The 22,956-nt window shown below is 39.2% G+C and overlaps 1 protein-coding gene across 1 annotated transcript in view; it reads right to left on the reverse strand.

Moving 5' to 3' along the window:
* Window positions 1–6,534: 6,534 nt before the first annotated feature.
* Window positions 6,535–22,956, reverse strand: part of b4galt5 (beta-1,4-galactosyltransferase 5) — a 46,495-nt gene continuing 30,073 nt past the window's right edge. The window contains exons 2-9 of the mRNA XM_014996060.2: window positions 17,222–17,341; window positions 16,472–16,585; window positions 16,093–16,220; window positions 14,315–14,431; window positions 13,970–14,157; window positions 13,745–13,867; window positions 13,164–13,265; window positions 6,535–12,248 (exon numbers count right to left, since the gene is read on the reverse strand). Of these exons, the coding sequence (XP_014851546.1) occupies window positions 12,101–12,248; window positions 13,164–13,265; window positions 13,745–13,867; window positions 13,970–14,157; window positions 14,315–14,431; window positions 16,093–16,220; window positions 16,472–16,585; window positions 17,222–17,341 (1,040 nt within the window). The 3' untranslated portion in view covers window positions 6,535–12,100. The remainder of the gene's footprint in view (window positions 12,249–13,163; window positions 13,266–13,744; window positions 13,868–13,969; window positions 14,158–14,314; window positions 14,432–16,092; window positions 16,221–16,471; window positions 16,586–17,221; window positions 17,342–22,956) is intronic.

The following is a 22,956-nucleotide window of genomic DNA, read 5'->3' on the forward strand; positions in this document are numbered from 1 at the left end:
CGGCGAGCCACGTGTGGCCACAAGGAAAACAACAATGTGTGTTGACGTCACAGAATTACAGAGTTTAATCCAATATAAGACAATGCATAAACTTAGAAGTAAGACAATGCACAAACTTACACCAGAAACTGCAGAACAACGGAGACATACATTCGTTTACCTGACAGACTTGGAAAAGAAGGAAAGAAAGAAAAGCAAAGACGTACAAAGATGTCTTTGGAGAATTGCAAGGGCAAATCTAATTTGTTACTTCTGTGTAGAAAGTTTTATAGTAAAGGCGTATTCTTATCTTTAATTTATTCAAATAAGGCGTATCTTTGCTCATCCAACCAGGAGCTATCTCTGACCCTTTATCTGAAGCCAGAAACCCCTGCCGTGTTTACGGCCTTTCACAGACGAGTGTGAAAAGCTACAACTTCTCCTGTATTGTTTTCCCACACAGAAAAAAGGCAGTTCAAACGATCCTAGCAAACCATCTGCTGGAACTACAGGTAAATTAAAGGTCAAAAAGTCAGAATACATTACTAATTTCAAAACCACAATTAGGCCATTTGAATCAAGACATGTTAAGTTTTAAAACTAGCTTATTTTAAATTTATTTTCTCAACAAGCAGCATCATGCAAATATATTTCATGATGGCGGTAGATATGTAACGGAAGAAAAACCAATATAACAAAACGGTTATTCTTTCGACTCAGGCAAACTACATCAGAGCGAAAATTCCCCTCAGCTTAAAAAAAAAAGCAAAAGTTTTACTGAGAAACTGAGCAACACAGAGGGAAATGGATAAACAAAAAACTTCACATTAAACATTTCTTTTAAGATCCTGCAAAGAACAGACAGGAATAAGATACTCTTAGTAAAAAAAAAAAAATGTTGAGGAATATGTACATAACTCTAAGCCAGCCAGGTAGTAAAAGCCAGTCAAAGGTTTCCATATGAAATTCCACCCGGAAGTTTTCACCCAAAAATAGTTCAGCGTATGGCTAAACAGCAGTGTCAATTCCTCTCAGTGTCTGTTACCACGGAATTAGGCTGTAAATGTGGTGGGAATTACAGCAAAGCCAGTTGTCAGGTTGCACTTACTGCAGGTTTCACATAATATCATCGTACAGTTTGAGAACGCAGCATCTTTTATTAATGAACTGCCTGTCAGAATGTAATGGGGACCAGAAATATGTCGTTAATGTACACTGTGAGGCATATGGGACAGAAGAATCTTAGGAACGGCTGCACAGCTGTCACAGACTCAAATAAATTAAAACACGCAGGAAGCTGTGCTCATTTCATGTTTCTCAAACAGTTAGGGAGCATCTCGCAAAAAAAAAAAAAAAAAAAAAAACTGTCACGGCATGAGACGGGTAATCACATCAAGCAGACTCAGCCCAAATAAGGGCATGAGGTGAAAATGTGAGAGGTATTACAATGTGTGCCACATCAACAGTTGAGAATGTATATCAGTGAGTGAAGCAAGAAAGGAAGCGAGATGTGGAATTTTGTTGCTCTTGCAGGCCAAAAGCTCCGTCAGCAGGTCTTCTGTGGGCCGTCAGCACGTAGCTTTAAAAGACAACATTTCACAGAAACCAGAACAGGATAAAGTTATTCAGCATAATGAAAGCCAGAGGCTGTACATAAAAAAAAGACAGTGCTGGAAGCAAAACACGGAGCGGATGCAGGAGGCTGAGGTCAATGGAAAAAGAAAATATAGATATACAGAAAGGGGACACAGACCTGTTGTGAGGGTAAGCTACAGCACTTCTGTCATGATTTATATATCTCAACACGTGCAGGAATGTTTTCGTCTTCTTACAGGATCTACTTGGATGTTTGTCTTTCAGCAACCTTCCCATGCTGCCTGAAATTAGCGTCGGAAGTTTAGCATTTAGCCACATTAAGACGTCGAACTTTCTCCGCATTTCACTCTTGTTGGGGCAACATTGATTGCCACTCAGTTGGTCTGGTTAGAGTACTCTGCGACGTCTTTCTACTCCTTTAATTTTCAGAATCAAACAATAACGTATTTTAATGTAAATTTATGTGACAAAGCCAAATAATAAAAAAATCTAACTTTGAAGGGTAGAGCAAAAAAATTTTTTTAAGTTGTCGTCAGACGCTACCTAATTTGTTGCTGGAGTCCACCTGTGTGTGTAATATTCCTCCGTGTCAAAAAGTGAAGAGTCTGTTGCCTTCAGCAGTCATAATGAAGACTAGATTTGATTTCTGGAATCTGGTTAAGGGTCTAGTCCATTGAGTAAATGTAAATATCCTCTGTTAGTAATTGTTTGCGACAGTTGCATCGTCTTCACTTGCTTTAGTCATGCTTGGTTTTTGCCCAGTGGGTATTTTTTTTATTTATTTATTATTTTTTTTGCAATATCACAATCACCACTTACTGTGGAAGAAACTGTGCTTCCAAATAAAAGAGAGCCCTCCTGTTAATGTTGATGCTTCACCAAGAAAGAATGGCTTTTGAAGTAGTGTAGCATTTTAACAGGGGGTTGAAGACAGATGATTATATATCCTGGAGGAAGGAACGCCACGAGGAGATGCAGCCAGAAGGACACAGAGCAGAGTGAGCGGCCATGTCACAGTCAGCTGAGAAAGAGGCAAGCTGAGAGAACAAGGCAGACTCACTGACGAGGAATACTCCCGCTGATAGACAGGGATGTGACAAGAGCGGGCCAGACAGGGGAGCCAAAAGGACGGACACCAAGACAGAAAGCACAACAGTGTCAAGCACGATGAACGACGTGGGAGGTGGAAGTATAGATGTGTTTACAGCCTCCTCGTTTCTCAGCTGTACGCCTCGCGTCCTGACAGGAGAAGCCACAACACAGGCTTCAGGAAAGAAAACGCTTTCCCGCTAAGTCTCAGAAACAAGCGAGCTAAAGCAGGGCTAGCAGCAGCCGTGAGGGTTTAAACCCCAGGGGGCTGAAAGCAGCTGGATTCCCTGCCAGCCGTGGCAAGCGGCATAACACAAAGGATTGTCCTGTTTGTGACCTGGAGACGATGCAGCAGGAAGGAGGAGAGGGGTGATGAAAAGGAAGTGCATATGGGGAAAGGTGGGGGCAGCAGATTTTTTTTTTCTAATGCTAAATAATGATAAATGGTTATGTAATGCCAAAATCATGTGGCCTACAGTGGTTTTGTTGCATTCTCTCCTTTCCTGTTTGTGTTTACACACAGAGTGCCACGAGGCATTGTTGCTCTGTGCTAATGAAACGTGATTTAATCCAACATGAGAGCAAGGGTCTTTGAATTTATGTCAGCTGCAACATTCAAGTCCAGCAAATTCTAGAAATTTTCACCTTCTGTGAAAGATAAAATAGTAATGAGACAACAAAACAACAAAAGTTTAATTTGGGGGGATTTATTTAGGTGTCTAAAGTAGCTTCCAAAAAAAAAAAAAAAAACACGTCTCTGGCTTTGGGTTTTATTAGAAATGACTTCCTGCAGAGAGCATTTCAGATTTGCAGGCAGATTTCTGAGTTACATTTCATGTTCAGTGCAGAATTATTTAGCTTCCCCCATCTTTATCTCTCAACATCAACTTCACATCATGATACATTCACAGCTTCTAAGAAGTAGGAAGTCAAGAGCTTTTTCGCAATTTTTTTTATTTTATTTTATTTATTTTTTTAGTTTTTGGATAAAAGTGTATTTTTAATGTACCTTCAGAAAGAAATACATTTCAGAGGAGTGAACCAACCAGAATACTAGATGCCAAAAAGGCCCTCCAACTTCAGAAACTTGTAGTTTATTGCCAGTGATGAACCAACACACCACCACTGGAAAAGATCACTCCATCTTGAGGCCATTGAGGCCTTTTGAATTTTGACAAACCATTTTTATTAAAAATGTTATTTTTTTAAAAATTGATTACCCTTTTACATTGTCCCTGTTGTTTGAAAGGGTGTGTATTTTGCTTTTATTCTGTTTAAACAAACTTTTGTTGGGCTTGGTCATCATAAGCAACAGTTCTTGAAGATAGCCTCCTCCTAAGATCTGCGGAAGAGTGGGTGGTTTTAGTGAACCTTTCAAATCATTCAGAAAGAAATTATTTGCTAATTCTTTATGTGATATTTGACATACATACTGTACGCTTTGGTTTTACCAACTAGAAATTCTTATGATCCATTTTGTTTATAAAACTAATTTAGACTTTCTGTCAAGTCTCTGTGAAGAAATAGAGCAGTGAAACAGTGCAATTGTTATGTCTAACCTACCTGCTTGGCAACTTTAACAAACGGTATGCATCATTACTCACGGGAAAAAGATTGGGGAATTCCCGCGCTCCAGGGCTGTTGACCTGTGTGTTTAAGAAAGTCGGCTGTTTTAAAACGCTTGCTTTAAGTGGACAGGTCATCAAGACGTTCCTCCTTATCCTGACGGAAACCGGGAGCAGAAACGCGTCCAAAACGTGCAAGGAATCCCCATGTCAAAGATAAAATTTGCTAACCTTTGATCCAAGTGTGGCGCTTAAGATGATGACTTTAGGAGCCGTGGTGCCGGTCCACTTTGTTTTAGAACGTTTAAAATCAGTGCCTACCACAATGCCTTATTCTTCCTTTTACTGAAAGCTTCATGGAGATGCTGATTTAATTTTGGAACCAGTCCAGACTGTAAAAGGTACTAAAAGGTGGTTCAATAGCAACTGCATCAACCAGAACCCCAAAGAGAACCTACTGGTCACCGTCAGAAGGAAGATGTGAGACACCAAACATAAAAATTCAGATGAGCTGAAAAATGCTAGGACCTAAACAATTAAGTTTAGGGAAACCCTCCGAGGTCCTGCAGAGTACATGTTAACCTGGAGGACCGATGCCAGCTGCTGATAGGCAATATCTAATTTTCTTTTCCAGCCAAGCAACCAAATGCTGCATCTTCTACTCAAACTAGAAACTTTATTGCAGATTGTAAACAGAAAGCCTTAAATTGTGGGAAACTCGAAGACGTGTCTGGTTCTTTCTTTAGTGCGGCCTGTGTTTAGATGAACACAAATACACAAGGGAAGGAGCACAGAGGAAGTGGAGATAAAAGGAGGAATAATTATTCTGCACAACTGAAAGCTACAAATTCTGTAGATCCTGATGCAGATTTCAGTTTCAGACATCCTGTAGGGAGGATTGGACTGAAACAGATACGCAAGCGGTGCACAAAGGCTGAGGCGCCACAGATCATATCAAAGCCTCTGAGTGGCACAACACTCAAGGGATGTGTGTGGATGATTCATAACGGTTATGCGTGTGCGTGTGTGTGTGTCCTTGCATGTCTTTACACACATGCCAAGGAAACTCTTGAGATTTTAAGAGCTGCCCTCCTCTGTGTGTGGCTGACAGCTAAGTGATACTGCTGCAAGCATGCCACAGCCTTATGTTTCCCAGATTCCATTAAGATGTAGCTGCACTGGGCTTCTCCGTCTTCATGAAGTTGTTTTTTTTTTTGATGTCGTTGTTATAAATACACCCACGTGTTTCTTAACATGACTCGTTTATAGATAAATAGCCTTTTCCATGTTTTAGTTTTAAACTTATCGTGGGGAATACGTTTGCTCCTGAAAATATTCTCAAAGCAGCATCATTGTGTCCCAATCCCTGCCACACAGCGTTTTCTTTTCCGAGAGCATAATTAAATCATTAGCTGTCACTTCCGTTAACCAGCAGAGATGCACATCTAATGTGCTAAACGCCACAGGGCCGGAGCTGCTCCGATTCAATGAATCTTAAGTGAACTCTAGTGAAAGCATTTCGTTTTGCGTTTTATTTTACTCACTGGGTGACGGGCTGCAGGACAAGAACAAGCGTCACCTCTGTTCCTGGATCCGGATGTGTGTGTGCCTGGTGAGGGGGCGGTGCCTCTCAGGGGTGTGATGAGGCAACACGGGTGTTGAATAGGACAGTTATAGAGAGTTCGCAAAGTCGAGAGGAATCTGTTCCCAAGAAGGGGGGAAATTTTATTATAAACCGGATTAAAAAGAGCTGCGTCTCTGAGCCAAAAGAACAGAGACAAACAAGCCTTTGTTAGGGCGTCTAAGAGGGGACATGATGCCGTTTATATCTCTGCTGCAGTGCCGAGCTCCTCAGTGATTGCACTCCTCTTAACTAAGTCAAACGGGGATCCTGACATAGATCATTGTAGTGTATTTAAATTAGCTTTATGTTTAGGTTTTGCATCTACCCCACCATAATCACCCCCCGCCCCGTTATCCAACCAGGCTTCAGTGGAGAGCGTGGTTCAAATGAGATTTTAATACTCCTATTTTAGCCATTACCGGCAGCTTACGTTCCCAGTTGTGGTCAGTCAACGTTCAGTTCCTCATTTGAGCAATGAAGTGCAAACTAAACGTCACGCTAACAGGAAGCTGCACATATGTGCATGCATATGCATCTGCAGAGTAAGTTAAAACCGCATCATTTTAAATAGGTGAACCTACACCACAGTGTGAGTTCTAGGGAACTCTACACACTAACGGACAACGAGCAAGCAAACGGGACAAACACCCACTCTTAAAAGAAAAATAAGATGTGCAGAAAGACTTTACAAGTTTCCATTTTATTGGTGTACTTCTGACAATAACAATGATGGTATAAAAGAAAATCTCCATCATACAAATTTCAATAATCAAATGATAATATGCCAATACACAAACAGATCCACATAAGGCTGACATCAAGTTTTGACAAGTGGCTTCGAATGGCTTCAATTCAAGGAGACGGGTCTCTCCTTACAATCAAAGAATAAATATTTTTGAAGATATTTTAGTTATCTTGTCTCCTTTTCTTCTTAAATAGTTAATACAAAAAAGAAAATATTTGTGATTATTTTTACGTGGATTGTGTCGCTGGTTTGGGTGACTTTGTTACTTTGCGATGTAAGACTTCTTTTTTTTTTTTTTTTCTTTTTTTTTTTGGCTTAAATAAATAACAAAAAAAAAACAAAACAAAAAAAAAAACATCTTGCAGTGCTTTCCTGTGACCTCCACCTAAACTCAGATGCTGTCACACCCAGAGATGTCCCACGGACAGTCGCGTGCGGGAATCGGTGCCGATTTCCAACACGATGCGCTTCTCCTGTTTGCCACAGCAAGCTAAGCATGGTGGAGACACTGGAAGTGCAAAACTCTGCGATTATGAGAGGAATTTTAAATCTTATGGAATATTTTCTTTTATATTTTTTTCTCAAAAAGAAGAAAAGAAACAGCTTGTGCTTGGAAGCAGTGATGTAAAAACATTGATGTGTAAGCTCCACTAGCACTTAAATGGCACCAGATAAACCCCAAGCCAACCCCCCGTCCCTCCCCCACCCTCCTGAAGCCTTGTTCCTTATGCTAGCATCTGTAGTGATTTAAGACCTTAATAGAATTTCTAAAACACTACACACAACAACGATATTTACAATGATCATTTTCTTGATATGCACTTTTTTCAATTTAAATATTCTTGCTTATAAAAAAAAAATAAAAACTCAAGTGAAAAAACAAAAACCAGAACAAAAAACAAAACGACAAAAAAAAAAAAAAAAAAAGAACTACTGCAATAAATTAAAAAGCTTTAAGGCTGCCAGTCTTGTCAGATGCCCAAAGAATGGTCCCTTCATTTAAACTGGCACAAAACGGATTAGGACAGGTGAGATTAAGATATGAAGAAGCCTCTTGGGAGAGAGTCTCCGCCTGCTCTCCTCACACTGGAATCAAATATTTACCATTCCAAACACAAGTCCCTGGTGAGTAAACTAGTGGCCAAAGCTGTTCAGTAGTTTCCAAAGAAAATAAGTGTCGAAAGTGTAGAGCTGATGCGGCTGCTCATCGTGTATGGTGAACATAGAGCCTAATACTGACTCTGAAAACACAGAGGGCCTCTTTAGATCGAGGATGTCACTCACAGTCTGAATCTTCACCTGAACACACACACTGAAAACCATTTGGTTTTTGCTATATGTCCATTTAGCTTTTAATTTTAATTTAAAGCAATGAAAGTTTTATATCTATATCTACAGATATAGATATATATATAGTTGTGTTTAGAGATAATATACAGCGTATCATGTAAATGTGAGGAACTACACGGAGAACTTGCCAGCTGTTCACTACCAGGAAATAAAAACAACTGTTCATATCAGTGCTGGTAAACAAAATCCAAAACATAAAAATACAAAAGAAAAAAAAAATTGAAAAGAAGGTTCATATGGAGGATGGTTGCACCTCTGAAAGGTTTAGCCATTTCACTCAAACACACATGGAAAAGAAAACTTAACACAACTGCTTGCTACTGTCCCTGACTTCCACTGGGCACCTCCGTAATCTGGAGCGAGGAGGTTTGCATGATTCGTTTCTGAGAATGAGCCACAGCTCTTTCTAAGCACGCAGATCGTCTCTGAAGTGTAAACACCACTGTTAGAATTCCAGGCTGCGGTGATTTCAGGAAGCAAAACTGATTTCACTTAACTTTGCATCCTTAATTCAACACTTTGATGAAGCATACTTTTGATTCAGATTCAGCATTCGCTCTTTTTTAGGTTCAAATCTGCCATTGGTTATTGTGATTCTGATTCATGTGAAAACAGAGGCCAGATGTCCTGATGGGATTGTTTTACATCTGTGGGATTTAAGTTAAAAAGAGCGATGGCTTTTCAATTTCTTGTGAAGAAGTTAGAAAGAACCAAAACTCAGTCAGAAGGAGGGTGAAAGACATCCATATCATATGTACTCCTGTTAAAAAAGTCTCCACTGATTGGAGAAAATAAAGGGGCACCGTAAATGTAACAAAATCTAGATATTCCTCCAAAACCGAAGACATACCAAGATGGTAACTTGTCGCTGTGGTTACCAATAGCCCGACAGCAACACTGAAGGAGCTGCAGGGATTTCTGTCTGGTGCTGCTTGTTCTCCACATGTGAGAAGAGTATTCTCCATATTTGCATTGTTTTTCTTTTTTTAATGCTAATGTCTCCTAAAATGTTTCATGATTCAAAACTTCGACTGTTGTGCCGCTAAAGATATTTGGAACAACCACAAACTACACACCGCCACACTGAAGCACAGTGTGGCAAAGGTGGATGAAAACATGATTCATAGTTTGGGATTGATTTTGTCTGCTGTAAAGCAGAAGATGAGGAAAGATTTAATTTTTCCCACAGCGTACTCCAAAACCAATAGGAAAAACACCTCACTAGAAGTTTTTGAATGGCCAAATCCACAACTACTGTAAGCGTGACAGAAAATATAAGGGATCACCGGAACATGGATAAGAAATGTCCTCACAATCTGACTAATTTATAGATTTGGAGCAAATTAAGATGTGACATCCTCTGTTTTTTTTTTAGTAAAGAAATTTACAATGCCTCATTGTCTTAACCAACAGAAACCTGGTATTTGAACAGGGGTGTAAGCACTACAGAGATCTGCTAGCATAACCATTCACACATGGGTTAGTTTAATGTGGCAGGATGAATAAATTCACTGAATGATATCATAATAGTATCTAGCCCACATGATGGATAGATGAAATGAAAGAGCCAGAAGTCTCGATAATGTTTTTTCGCCTCTCAATATCACATCGCGTCCCGGTAAAATTGGCTCCAGTAAGTACGTCCTCCAAAGGGAGCTGCGGCAGGTCAGTACCATTGATTATCATCAGTGTAATGGAGGTGATCAGTGAAAGAAAGTGGCCACTAGCATTTTTTTTTTTTTAAACTCTGTCTTGCTCTTCCTGTGGTTATCACACAAAATGGCCTCCTCCAACGCCTCTGCTCAGAAGAGTAATAACACCAAGCTACAGTATGGGTGCCATTCCATTTCATTTCATCTCTTCAGCGACGACGCAAATGGCGCCGCCGCTGAAGAGAAATAAGATCCGTGTCTGAATGAAACGAAACTGCCCCCATTTACACAGAACCGAACCTCAGAATCCCACACTACTACACACAGCTATGATTCAGTGCATCTAACACAGTCTGTCACTTCCTAAGTCATCACGTCAACCCGCAAGAAAAATAAAAACTGAACAATTAAAAGTAAGTATTTCGTCAAATAAATAGACAAGAGGGCCAGCCCCTTTTAGTTCGTATTTTATCGTTGAAATCCAACATTTTTTTTTTTCTCGATTACGTACATGCCTCCTAGGAGAAACATGTTTAGAAATGTATACAAGGCGATTTGTGTGAAATGATGTAGCTGCATGACAAGACAGTGAGGAATATATGTCTGTGTGATGTCTTAAAAAAATGGAACTACATTGGTTTGGGGATGTTTGACCCCCAAAAACGAACACTGTTAAACAAACAGAGAGGAGCTGCTGTGTATTTTGAGAGGACTGTCAGTGTGTGTCATAGCACAGTGTCAGGCAGCATGCCTCTCCAAAATAAAAATAAAAATCTCTACATAGATCAACACTTCAACGTTTGATTTAGACGAAGGAAAGCTCGGACACGAAGCCAATCAGTAGTAATCACATGACACCGTCATTCAGATCGTCTTTTTTTTTTTTTTTCCCCAATCAGAAAATCTTTTTTTTTTTTTCCCCAATGCGAGGAAATAAGGGTCAATTTAACAAAAAAGGCAGCCGCAAAAGGGTTGCTGAACAGATTAAGATGTTTGCAGCACCCTGGGTGGAGGAAGGCTGGTTACAAACACAAGACAAGCTCGAGATTCTGTAAACACCAGTGATGGTGACACAAGTCAAGTATCTGGAACCTCCAGTTTTATGTTGTAAAAAAAAAAAAAAAAAAAAAATTGAAGGTGAGTAAACATTAAGAACGTAGGGGGTCTAAAAATACACCTGCACCTATTTCTTTCTGACCTAGATTTACATGCTGCACGCAGAGTGAGGTCTAAAGTCGGCCAGAGAAGAGTTGGGAGACGACGTCTCCTCCTTCCCTGGCGACCAGATGCATGCAGGCCATTTGCATAGCTTGCCCTCACTCGCACACAGATGTAGACACAAGGCAGACGTGAGTTCTGGGAAAAAGAGAAAAAACAAACAAAAAAAAAAACAAGGGGGCGCCACGTTTTGCTTAAGCAAAGCTGAGCTCAATTTAAGGTTTGCATACGCAGTCACACCTTTTCTTTAGTCCGAGGGAATGCTAGCACCCATGCTATTGCATCTGTACAATAAGGAAGTCAGGGCTAAGTTCTGCTGTCTGATATTACAGCTTATTGCTAACAGGATGAGCATTGCACTCCAACATACAGCCACTAGCAGGCAGCCAGAACATTCAGTGAAACAATGCAAACACAAACGTCACAGTCTTTAAATGGTATGTTCACAAGACGGAATACGAATGATTAAGGAAATAATTGTTTTTTTTTTTTTCTTTTTTAACTTGGAATAAACTATTTCTCGCACAATATATCATCTTCTCTATCTATCTTTACTTGTAGATTTGGCATTCCTATTGCAGAACCAGCTGCATGAATCCACTCAACTGAAGTTGCTGTGTGGCGCTGTAAGGGTTGTGTGCACATGCAAATGTTTTCACAGGCTTACTGCATTTATGAAATCAAAAGAGCAAAACTAAAATCAAAGACCTAAGCTCCAGCGCCCCCTCCCACCCCCATGTCAGCACATGCAAGTACAGAATCCTGTGTGCGTACATGTGTGACCAGTGTGTGCGTATGTGTGTGTGTGTGTGCGTGCACGTGCTTGAATGTGTAACCTAATTCCGTAGTCAAGCACAACAGCTCAGGGGGGAGCTAATCAAAAGAGAAAATAAGGAACAAACTTGACAAATGGGATGCTGAAGGCCAAAATGGTGCAAAAGGCATGTGGAGACTGACGTGTACACAAGCCCAGATGAAGAGTAATGAACTGTGGCACGAATAAGTGCAGCATTTATCCCTACTTCTTTTTGTTTCATTTTTTTTTTTTTTTTTTAGATGATTTATCAAATCTTCTAATTTGAGTCTCCATTTCAGTTTTTTCTGTTTTTGCATACAAACAAACACAAAGCAAAACAAAATGAAACACAACAAAACAAAAAACAACAACAACAAAAAAAAACAACTAAATAAGTCCTAAGCAGTGCTGCGACTGGTGAGATATGGCTGATGTCCTAAAGGACTTTTGATTCCCAGGTGTTTTTGCAGTCCAGCTCTGCCTACGTCAGTAGTCAGCCACAGGTGCAAGCTTTCTGCTCAAGCTGACTGTGATATTGGTGAAGAGTCGACTTCTTGAAATTAGGGGTGAATAGTTTAGGTTATTAAGACCGTCCACTTTCTGTCTCTCCTTTGAGTGACGTAGTAGACTATACCTGTGAGTAAAAAAAACAAAACAAAAACAGAAGCAAAATAAATCAATCATCTGAACAGCAGAAAACCACAACAGTACACGTACCAATTAGACAGAGGCAATATATGGTGAAATACAACAGAGAACTGGGAAACAATGTGGAGAATAAGCAAAGAAATTCACACTCTAGATGTAAAAAGTGGGAAGACATACAATGGTTGTATTCCCCGGTGTTAGGAACCACAGTCAGGCCCAAATATTATAAATCCATGAATACGTGAAACTGCCTCTATAAAAGCTTACCACTGCCTAATTAAATAGCTAAAACACCAAACGTACCTTAATGTTCATTAATACATTCAGTGGAAACTGCCTTAGCACTACTGCAGAAGCTAGGTATTGCAACGTTCATTTCCAAGCTGCACATCCTTTTGAATATTGCAGGGAAAAAAATGCGGAAATAATTATGTCTTATGCTCCACATAAAAATTCACTAGTACTGAGCCTTTAATAGGTGGGGATCCACTGTTCCCCAAAAGGCTCATGGCTGTAATTGTAGTGAAAGGTGGGTCAGAACACAAATGCAAACTGCTGTCATGGATTATGGGTTTTAAGTTTTGGAAACCGTGTTTTAAATACATATTTTTTTTATTTTCAAAAGAATAACATTTTTTAATTAACTCTTCTCAAAGCAACAATGTTTCCTCTGCTCGTTTTATGTCGCATAGGAATCCAGCCCCGCAGCATTCAAACAACGTCACATGAAAAGTCTTTAAGTGAGTTGAAATTCACTCAAAGTCACCACTTTGCCTTCTCATGTGACTGGCTTACATCACATGAGTGTAAGCCTCGCCGGAGTTATCGACTCCTTCTTTAACCAAACGCAGTTTGGCGGGTTGTGCCTTTGGAAATGAGCCGTGTGTATTTGAACACCCACCTTCCCAGGAACTGGGCTTCTCCACGATGGTGATGCGGGATAGACATGTAGCGTCCCAGGTCTCCGTGCGGTCTGCTTACACTGTAATTGGCAAACTGCACCCTGTGCAAACAAATTTAACGATTTTAAACCAGTAGTGTACACAGTTAAATAGAAGCTTTTCAATATTAGCGCTCACTGAGGCATTTCCATAAACCACCATGCTATCGTGTTACAGTTTTCAATAACATGATATTGACGTTTGTTTGTCCAGTCACTGCATGCAAAAGAGGCTCTCTTGACAGGGGGAAGAAAAAAAAAAAAAAAAAAAAAGCATAAGTCGATCAGTTGAAGTCAGCAGATTATACTGGAAGCCCAGTACAGCTGCCTGTGTGCTGTGTGGGCGGTGGGAAATGCTGTGCGGCAAGCAGCCACATGGAAGGGAAAAAAAAACAAAAAAACAGCCAACACAAAGGCCTGCTATGACCGACCTGCCCAACTTATCTAGTAAGAACGTCCAAAGCTAACAATGCAGCAAGTCTGGTGCTGCAGCAGCATGCAGTAAGCTGGAGTCTGTGTGTTTTATGTGGCGTTTTCCCTACCTGTTCCAGAGGTCATCGTCCTCGCCTCCCCAGCCCCAGAACGCATTGGGAAATCCATTAATTCTTTTGAACTGCTTCACCATTAGGCCACTGACACCACCAAAGAACTCATTATATGGAAGCCTTGGGGGAGATAATAACACATAGATTCAGTATAATATACATATATATTATTATTATTTTTTTTCCCAACAAAGTGGACAAAGGAACAAAGTGGACACTCACATGTAGGAGTACTTGTCAAGTTTGACTGCAAAATGTCGGGGCATGTCCGTGCAGCCGTAGTAGTTCCGGTCGTTCTCCATGAGGTGGTCCACGTCATGGAAGATCAGGCAGTCCCAGTCCAGGTCCTTTATGGCCTCCTTAAAGCCCACGTTGAACAACATGGCTCGGTTAAATGGTTCTGTTCCTCCCTGAAGGAAAAAAAAAAGGGAATAAAAACAAAAATATTCAGCCATTTCTGACAGAAAAACACAGATGGAATTTTTCCAAGCGTGGTTTTACAGAGACTTCTCTTTATGCATGTGTGTGTGTGTGTGTGTGTGTGTGTGTGTGTGTGAGTGTGCATACCTGCTCAATGACATATAAGGCAAACTGGAGTCTCTGCTTCTGCAGCACAGGCACCAGGTGTCTCAGTAGGATGGGCAAGTGTTCGTGACGATTCCTGAATGGAACGAGGATTGCCACCTGAGGATGGAAAACAGCAGATAATACAACATATATCAACTGAGAAAAAAAGACAACTAGAGCAAGCAGAATGTAAAAATATACAGGGCTGCTGTGTATTCAAATGAGAGAGCCGTTTAGTTTGTTCTACTGAGTTTAAGAGTTTGTCAGAGCCTGGAAGTCTGGTATCCTAGAAGGAAAATATGAAAGTCTGACAACAAACAGCAGAAAAAAAAAAAAAATCGCAAACACAGAATCTAATCTACACAATTAGATCTGACATTTCCGACTTATAATCAGCAGCAAGTGGGATTTTTTCCAAATTCAGTGAAATGGTCAAAAATAAAAGGGCTTATAGGTAGTTCATAAAAATGATAAGGTGGCTTTTGCCTACTAACAAATTACTGATCGCTTATCTGATAGTTTGCAGAATTACAAATACAAAAAAAAAAAAAAAGGAAGAGGGCATGATTTCACTGTTGAAAAAAAAACATAGCAAACAAGGCTTGCTTAAAAACAAACAGTAATGTGTTTTTCGCATTTAGAGGCAAGTATAATTGCTTTGTTTGCTTCTTGTACTGTGTGTGTAAGTTGTTCCTTTTTTTATGGCAAACTGATTGGCCACATAATTCTCCATCAAAGCATAAACAGCAAAGTGCACAAACCATATAAGAAATGTCATGCTGGTTAATTAGGCTACTTAATAATTCCAGTGAAACACAGGCTAGATGGATCCTTCTCTGGAAAGACGTAGCTGTGTTGTGCTATCAGAGATTGAAAAAAAAAAAAAAAAAACAGGGCAAGTACAAAACCAAATGCAGTTCAACAGTTCAACCGATTAATATCCCCTTTACAAAATGTTAATAGGGAAGTTGGAACCTTAAAACAGAACCAATCTTTTAAAAAAATTTTCTCATCAAGCTCTGCTTGCAGTACACTGTTGGCTCCAGTGTACTGCAGAGGAAACAATTCAAGTTCAGATTTTTTTTTTGTATTTAGGATTTTCAGTTTTGTTTTGCACAACTAAAACTTTGAGCATTGGCATTAATAACAGCTTAAGGCTAAATAATGCATACAATCAGATCTAGTTAATCAACCAGCCATGATTTTTGGTCTGTATAGCATTTATTTGGTGTAATACCCGTACAAAAAATACCACTGTTGTGCACATCTGATAGATTTAATTGCATTTCTCAACAGGTTATTCTGCAAAATGTCACAGTTTTTACCATTCTGGCATGTACACAGACTGAATACAAATGGACTGTGCCATCTTCTCTGGTAATTATTCTGAGGTCGGCTGTATAGACATGCTCCCTGTAGCTTGCCCACATTAGGTACCCAAATACAGGTGATGGGTGGCACTTACTTTTTACCATGACTGTATTTTTCATGATGAGAAATATTTCCATTCCAAATTGCTTAGGAAGGCAATGGCCTGGCCAGATCGAATATTTACTAGTAAATGGCTGCCTGGCCAGCACAGTAAATATTTGATCTGGACCTTCCAGGAAGGATGAACAGCAATTCTGTAACAAGTCCAACAATTTGTAAGACGCTTTTAGTAACTTTTTGTGCCCCAAAAAGGAGCAGTCGTGCATTTGCCAATCCCACTGGCCAGTTGGTTTATGCTCGTCAACCCGCTCTGCTTTTGAGAGTGCCACACACACAAGGACACTTACCTTCCAGCGAGGTAAACAGTCTTTGGGCTTCCAGAAGCCTCCCAGAGCCATGGTGGGCTCTCGCTCCAGCAAGGACCTCTCCACCTCCTCCAGAGATATTTCACTCATGTTCACCTCCAGCCTGCCCTCTGAGAGAGGAAGGAGGAAGGGGAAGGAGCAATAAAAGTCAGAGATTATAGGAGGCAAAAAAACGCCATAACAGTGGGAGAAAAGAGGAGAGCACGAAGTCAGCAGAAAGACAAGAAGTGCAAAAACAATCAAAGTAACATAATGAAGTTGAGCAATGTTGGGCATATGTTTCTAAGTGATTATGTAATAATTGTGTACTCAGTTTGTAAGCAAAAGGAAGTCTAATCCAAAATGTCAACAGTGTGCTTACTCATAGAGGGCAGCTTCTCAGGGCAAACCTGCGAAGGGAGGTATGTGAAACCCTCAGGGAGGTAAGTGGTGGGAGGAGCATCGCTCTCGCTCTCGTTGAAGTCATAGGAATAATCTGGGGCCACAAATGAACAAGTTTCAGAAAGACATCAAAGGAAACCTAGTCTTTCTACTGAATAACTGTCAAGTTATCATTCTTCCACACGACTGTGTGTAAGACATAAGATAACATTTCTGTATTAAACATAGTTTGGTGAAACTAAGCATTCTTATTTTCTGGGAACTGAATTGTGGTTCTTCATTAGCTGTAAAGCCACAAACATCCAAATGAACAGACATAAGCATCAAAGATCCACTTATTCAAATGACGTAATAAAATAAATTATATTTTCAGTGATGTTCAAATGGATCTCCATGCTTGGTTAGTTCAATATACATTCACTTTCCTAAATATTTGCATCTCATATAAATTTTAGTGACAAAAATGCTGAAGCTCAGAGAGGTTGTTGAGAAGAAAAAGAGGAAAGTTGAAAATCTCGATTAACCACAGCTGATATCATCATTGCAACACTGAAAAATAATCTTGAAAGTGATCACAATAAAAACTAATAGAAATTAAAACTTGAAATATGTCACTCTGTGCCTGGTGACTCTAGTAGAGTATCACCGTTTGAAATAAATTATTGAAATTGAATAAAATTTGATGAAAATCTATCGCCGTTAAGATATTGCTGTATGTGCTGGTATTTACCTGTGCCATTGATGCTGTAGGCCCCTCTCACAACTTGCTCCAGGACCTGAGCCCCTATGTTCCTCACGTTTTCTCTAATCTGGATGCCTCTGGCTTGGACCATGAATACATACTCATTCACTGTAAGCAGGAGAGAGAAAATGAAGTCGAGTGAAATTATTACACTCAGATAGGGTCACAGTACAAGAAAAATGCTAAACACCTATATGCCCTTTTTACTGTCCTGTGCAAGACCTTCCTCATTTTAGTTAGTCACATACTGTTGAACAATAAAGGCCAATACTCATATTTAAGGAAGATCACGTGTGCTTTGCGCAAGCAAAATGTCCTTTATATTAAGCAGAAACATGTTGTGTGTAGAGATGATTCAATAATGAGAACTTCCTAAGCATATATCAAGGAGGAAAAGGGAACAACTGAATGGTTAATTTTTAAAAAAGGGATAAAGTAGGAATAGAAGAGACTCAGGAGATGATGTAGCTAAATTAACTGACTGGTTACTGCTTTCAGTGCTCGATAATGGGAGCGCTTCATCTTATGATGCACCACTTTTTCCATTCAACACTTACTGCACTGTCAATAGTTGAGTATATTTTTGCTGGTAATAGGAAAACATAAAAGGGGACAAAAATGATAAGGGCACAAAAAAATTGCAAGAGAAAGAGCCAGAATTAATATGGAAGGCAATATAAGCTTTTAGGAGCCATTTTCGTTGTTTTTTTGTTTTGTTTTGTTTTTTTTAATGATGCCTTTTAAAAAAATGCCATTTCAAATCTTCTAAAACCTCACCTCATGTTTCCAGGTTAGAAATTGTCTTTTAAGAGAGCATTTGTCATAGACCATATTTTATCAAAGAAGCAGCTTCAACTCGATGAGAGCGGGCTGACCTACATAACACCACCGCAAAGGTTAACCTCCCAGAAAATAAAAAAAGAAGCAGCAAAGTGGAACATTGAGGGGTTTATGGTCTAAATGAGTCAACGACTTAACTGAAAATAAAAACACACTGGCAAACCACTCAGACCTTCGCAAAACCTTGCATGAAAATATAAATGCATAGTGAAATTCTGCAATTTTTGTTCACTTAAGCAGTTTGAGGAAGAACAAAAGCAAAAATAAATAAATAAAAACAAAACCCCACATATATTAAGTTCCTCCATTGACTTATGCAGTTGAGAAGCAGATGTCGAGTGGTGCGCTGCTACAAAAATGCAGAAAACCAAAGTGCTGCCACACCTTTTGAATCTACTTCCAGATGCACAATCACCAGCCCAAAAAAAAAAAAAAACAACAAAAAAACAATTAGCATTGAATGTAAAATCAATCCCAATATGATCTACACGCTTCAGTACAATAGTTGTCCGTGCGAGTGCAGTGTGTGCGCTCACAAGTGAAGCACTGCTAAGCCAGAAATCCTTGGGATGTGATTTGTCATTAGTAATTGTATTACAGTTTCCATCACATTCATCTTATTTTATACAAACTGCCAGGCTTGCAAGAGTCAAGACTAGTAGCTAAGCGCTCACTAAAATCAATGTTCCTGTTTTACCTCCGCAGCATGCAAAGGCTACAGTGCAAGCTGTAGCAAAGAATCTGCGATAGATGGCGATAAAAATAAGGGAACCACACAGAAACGATCTGGTTCACTGCTCGTTAGAAATCAGTGAGGGGAGAAAAAAAAAGAACTGCATTTAATAACTCGCAGATAACCTTCTGAGACAGCATATGATGGAAAAATGCTGAGAGACTTCTTCGCCTGGGGCAGGCGCAGACATAGTCTGACATGTTTCGTTGTCATGCCTTCCAAGCATATGGAGATTTATATATTAGCCTATCAGGGCAAACCTGACCTACATGCATCCTGGACACTCAGATGGAACACATTGCAGTGATTCTTGAGAATAGGGACAAAACAGGTCCTATGGATAAAGCACAAAATTTGAATATACACAAAATATAATTTTTTCAAATATCTGACTAAACTAACCTGGGTCATGTGAGCACAACAATGTATATTTTCCTGGTGTTTGCTGAATATTTTTTTATTTTAAACACTGTAGTCAGTGGATGATGCCTGTAAAAGCCCTTGTCCAGGAGCAGAACTCAATACATTGTAATAGTTTAAAACAAATAAAGAAATACTAAAATTATATACTATGACAATTAAGTATAAGTAGTCATATAAATAATTATAAAAGTATCAATAAATTTAATTGAAAATCATTTTTATATATTTTCCAACTCCATTGAAATTTGTCCCTAGATTTTGTCAACACCATCAAACATGAAAAGAATGTAAAAAATAAAATAAAATAAATCAGGCATTATTGGGGGCACCAGAACTTCTGAGGACCCCATGATCTCTTCCTTTCTCTTCCTTTGCTAAGAGGGCTAGTTAGCTCTGGTTAGCTTAAGTTATTCTTTAGTTTTTTCTTCTGTCTTATTCCTAAGATGTTTGTCACAACCATGATGCGTCAACTCCATAACTGACAATTTACAAAACTTTGATGAAATTTTGTGAAATAAAAGCTTAATTTTGGTTTACTGTAAAGATTCCATGGACCTGATGAGCTACAATATGGCCTCCTTCAGGATAACATCATATAAATGGAGGTAGTTTGGCATTTCGTCAACTCCGTCAGATGTCAACTCCATCAGAGTTTTTCTGACTCTTTCAGTTAAATTGTTGTCAAATCTCACTTAAATGTGAAATTAATTCATTTGAATGTATTTTACATAAATTGCATTACTTCACATGTATCAAGTTTTTCATTTTACTCACTAGTTTGTCATCACCTTCAGTTCTGTGTCAACTCCGTCCTGCACTGTCAACTCCGTCAGATGGAAAATTAAAACCCATTTTGTCCCTATTCTCAAGAATCAATGATTGCCAAAACGCTTTGACAGTTGCAGAGTCAAGTATAACTGAAGCAGTGTGTTTTTGTTTGTTTGTTTTGTTTTCTTTAACACTATTAAAAACATCTGAAGGTTGTAACAGCTGTAATTGTGTACTATCTCTTTAAGATACTCTAGTATCTCTAATGACGTCACTGCTTCTCTGTAGAGAGCGTGGGAGAAACGTGCTACAGTCGCTACATGGACATGCTAGCTCTCTAACTTTAGTAACATTACGGGTAGTTTGGACTCTGCTCATTTTCATGTTTGGTAATATAGCAGCCGTTCAACCGGGCTTTGTAAGGTTGGTGAAGAGTTTATTAAAGGACAACACTGTGGAATTCCCAGTGCCTGTGTGGTTGTGAGTTTTCTGCTGCCTCTTCTCCTCCCTTAATACAACCCAAGCGGTACAAGGTCAGTAATAGTCTTTTCTGGTGGCAGAATAGTGGGGTAGACTTTCTGAAGTGATTCTAGACATGTTATCTACACTTGATCTTGTACTCACACTGTGGTACAAGTACCACTACTATTACTTAGGCCGCATTCTCATTATACTTTGAGGAAGTGTAAATAGAAAGCTAGCCAACTGTGTGGTAGCCCTATTAAGCCAGTACCAAAAACAACTAATCACTTATTTCAAATTGAAGATACTCAAAAGATAAGGTCAGAGCAAAACTTTTTCAAGACCTCAAACACTGCAAAACTAAAATGTTTTGCAGTGTTTGCTACTTATTCATCACTGCAATCAGAGTATGGTTCTGGGAATGAGTCTCAAACTTATGGTATTTCAGGTAAAACTTTAAGGTTCCTCCACTAAGTGATAAGCAAACTGCACTGTTAATTTGGATTTTATATAATCAAATTAGAGCTACGATAGCTCTAATTTGATTAGAGCCAGCCTAGCTCTAAACTGGCTCTAGATTATCTCCTTTCACTTAGGCAAAGGAGATAATAGAGCCTCCTTTGCCTAAGCGAAGCAATATTCCATTAAATGGAGAGATGGAGCTCTATTTGTGAAGCTAGGTCAAAGTAAGAAAGTCTGTAGTGTGTGAGGAATCAATGCTTTGAGACTCTTCATAGATTTTCTAAGACTGGACAAACTGTGAACAAGTAAAGAATAATAAAATTGACAAAAGCCAATAATTGCTAGCCACATTCTGTTTAGCAAAATCTACATGAATTATGAAAAATAACAAATATTAATTTACAGAATCAAACTCCTGGCATGAATCTCAAACTTTTACATCTATGTTTCCAAACTTATTGGTGACGGCTTTAGCTACAGACGTCCTGTTTGACATAAAAAAAGACAGAAAAAGAAGAAGGAATGAATAAACAAATGTAGGAGTTCAACAAATGTAAGATAGATCTAAAAGTATTTGAAGACCTAGTAGAGAAACCTTGATCATATTTAAGTCTTCATAACTTACACATTAAGATAAAATTGGTAATTTTAAAACTTCATGATTTTTTAAAAACCTAATAGTTATGTATAAGTATATCCATTCACATCCTACTGTTATTGGAAAAAAAAAAAAAAAAGACCGACTCCAACTCATCGGAAACTATTTGCTAGTATAGTTCTTGGAGAGCTTCACAATTTGAAAGTTTTATAGACATACAACCTATCAAATGTGCAAATAAATGCCATAATTCTGTAGCAAGTGTTACTTTTTTTCCCCCTAAAGACACACCCATATTGGATTTAAACTAGTTAGGGCTGTTGTAAACAAATATTTTAGTAATCGAGTAATCTATCGATTATTCTTACGATTAATCGAGTAATCGGATAAAAAAAAATTATAAAATGAAATATTGGTAAATCTGGCATAATACCGGTGTTACTATCAGATATCAATATCAGTCCAATTTTTCATATTTGAGCATCCCTAACAGTTGCTTTTTTGTAGTTTAGAAAACTAACCTGTAACAATAATAGCTCACTTTCTAAGTTAACCAGAAGAAAAGTTATAGAAAAATCTGAAATTATATTGAATTTAATAACAAAGAGGCAGGCTCACAAATATGCTTATAAAAAATGTCTACAATCCAGCTTTTAGTTTATGTATTCATCTTCAGTGAGTTTAATAGATTAATTAAACTCACCTTGCCACCTAACCTGTCACGCCGCCTGGAGTGGGAGGAGAGGGCGAATGAACGAACGTAAGATGGGGTGGAGGGGAGGAAATAGACCAGCGGACTGACGAACCGTTAGACCGGGGGACGAACACGGGGGGAAGCAATACGGGACATTTACGACACCTTCACTGGTCACACTCAGAAACTCATCTACCAGCCATGTACAATGCGCTCCGCCACCCGTTTCTTCAGACCGGGATATGAAATTTATTGTGCGGTTCGTCGGTAAAGCTACATTTACACGGTAAGCATCAGCTACTCAGCCGCCCGCCCTGTTCAGTCTATCCGCTCACCTCAGCGCTCTTCCCGCCGTTCGCTTTCAACCAGCAGCCCCGGAGGAGAAATGCTGCCGTACTCCAGGCATTCCCCCAGTCATTTTAAGGATGCTTATTGGTTCCCCAAAAACGATAAAAAGTCGGGCATTATCATCAATCAATAAAATCCCCACGGGCCAATCTTGAAGATTGGACTTTATGCCGCTGAGACTTAGCTTTTGTCAACAACTCAGAGGCGGAAGTGAGAGCTCCGCGCAACGTAAATGAAGTCCCGGCCGGAACACGGTGCGCTAACTAATAAAACATAAATTAACGAAGCTTCGAGGCACGTAAATTTTCCTCGAGGAATTTTAGTAATCGAGGTACTCGAATCATTCGAGGAATCGTTTCAGCCCTAAAACTAGTTCCATTTTCCCTTACAAATCA

Source organism: Poecilia mexicana, unplaced genomic scaffold (assembly GCF_051168715.1).
Source record: "Poecilia mexicana isolate PSO_F unplaced genomic scaffold, ASM5116871v1 scaffold_7, whole genome shotgun sequence".
NCBI lineage: Eukaryota > Metazoa > Chordata > Actinopteri > Cyprinodontiformes > Poeciliidae > Poecilia > Poecilia mexicana.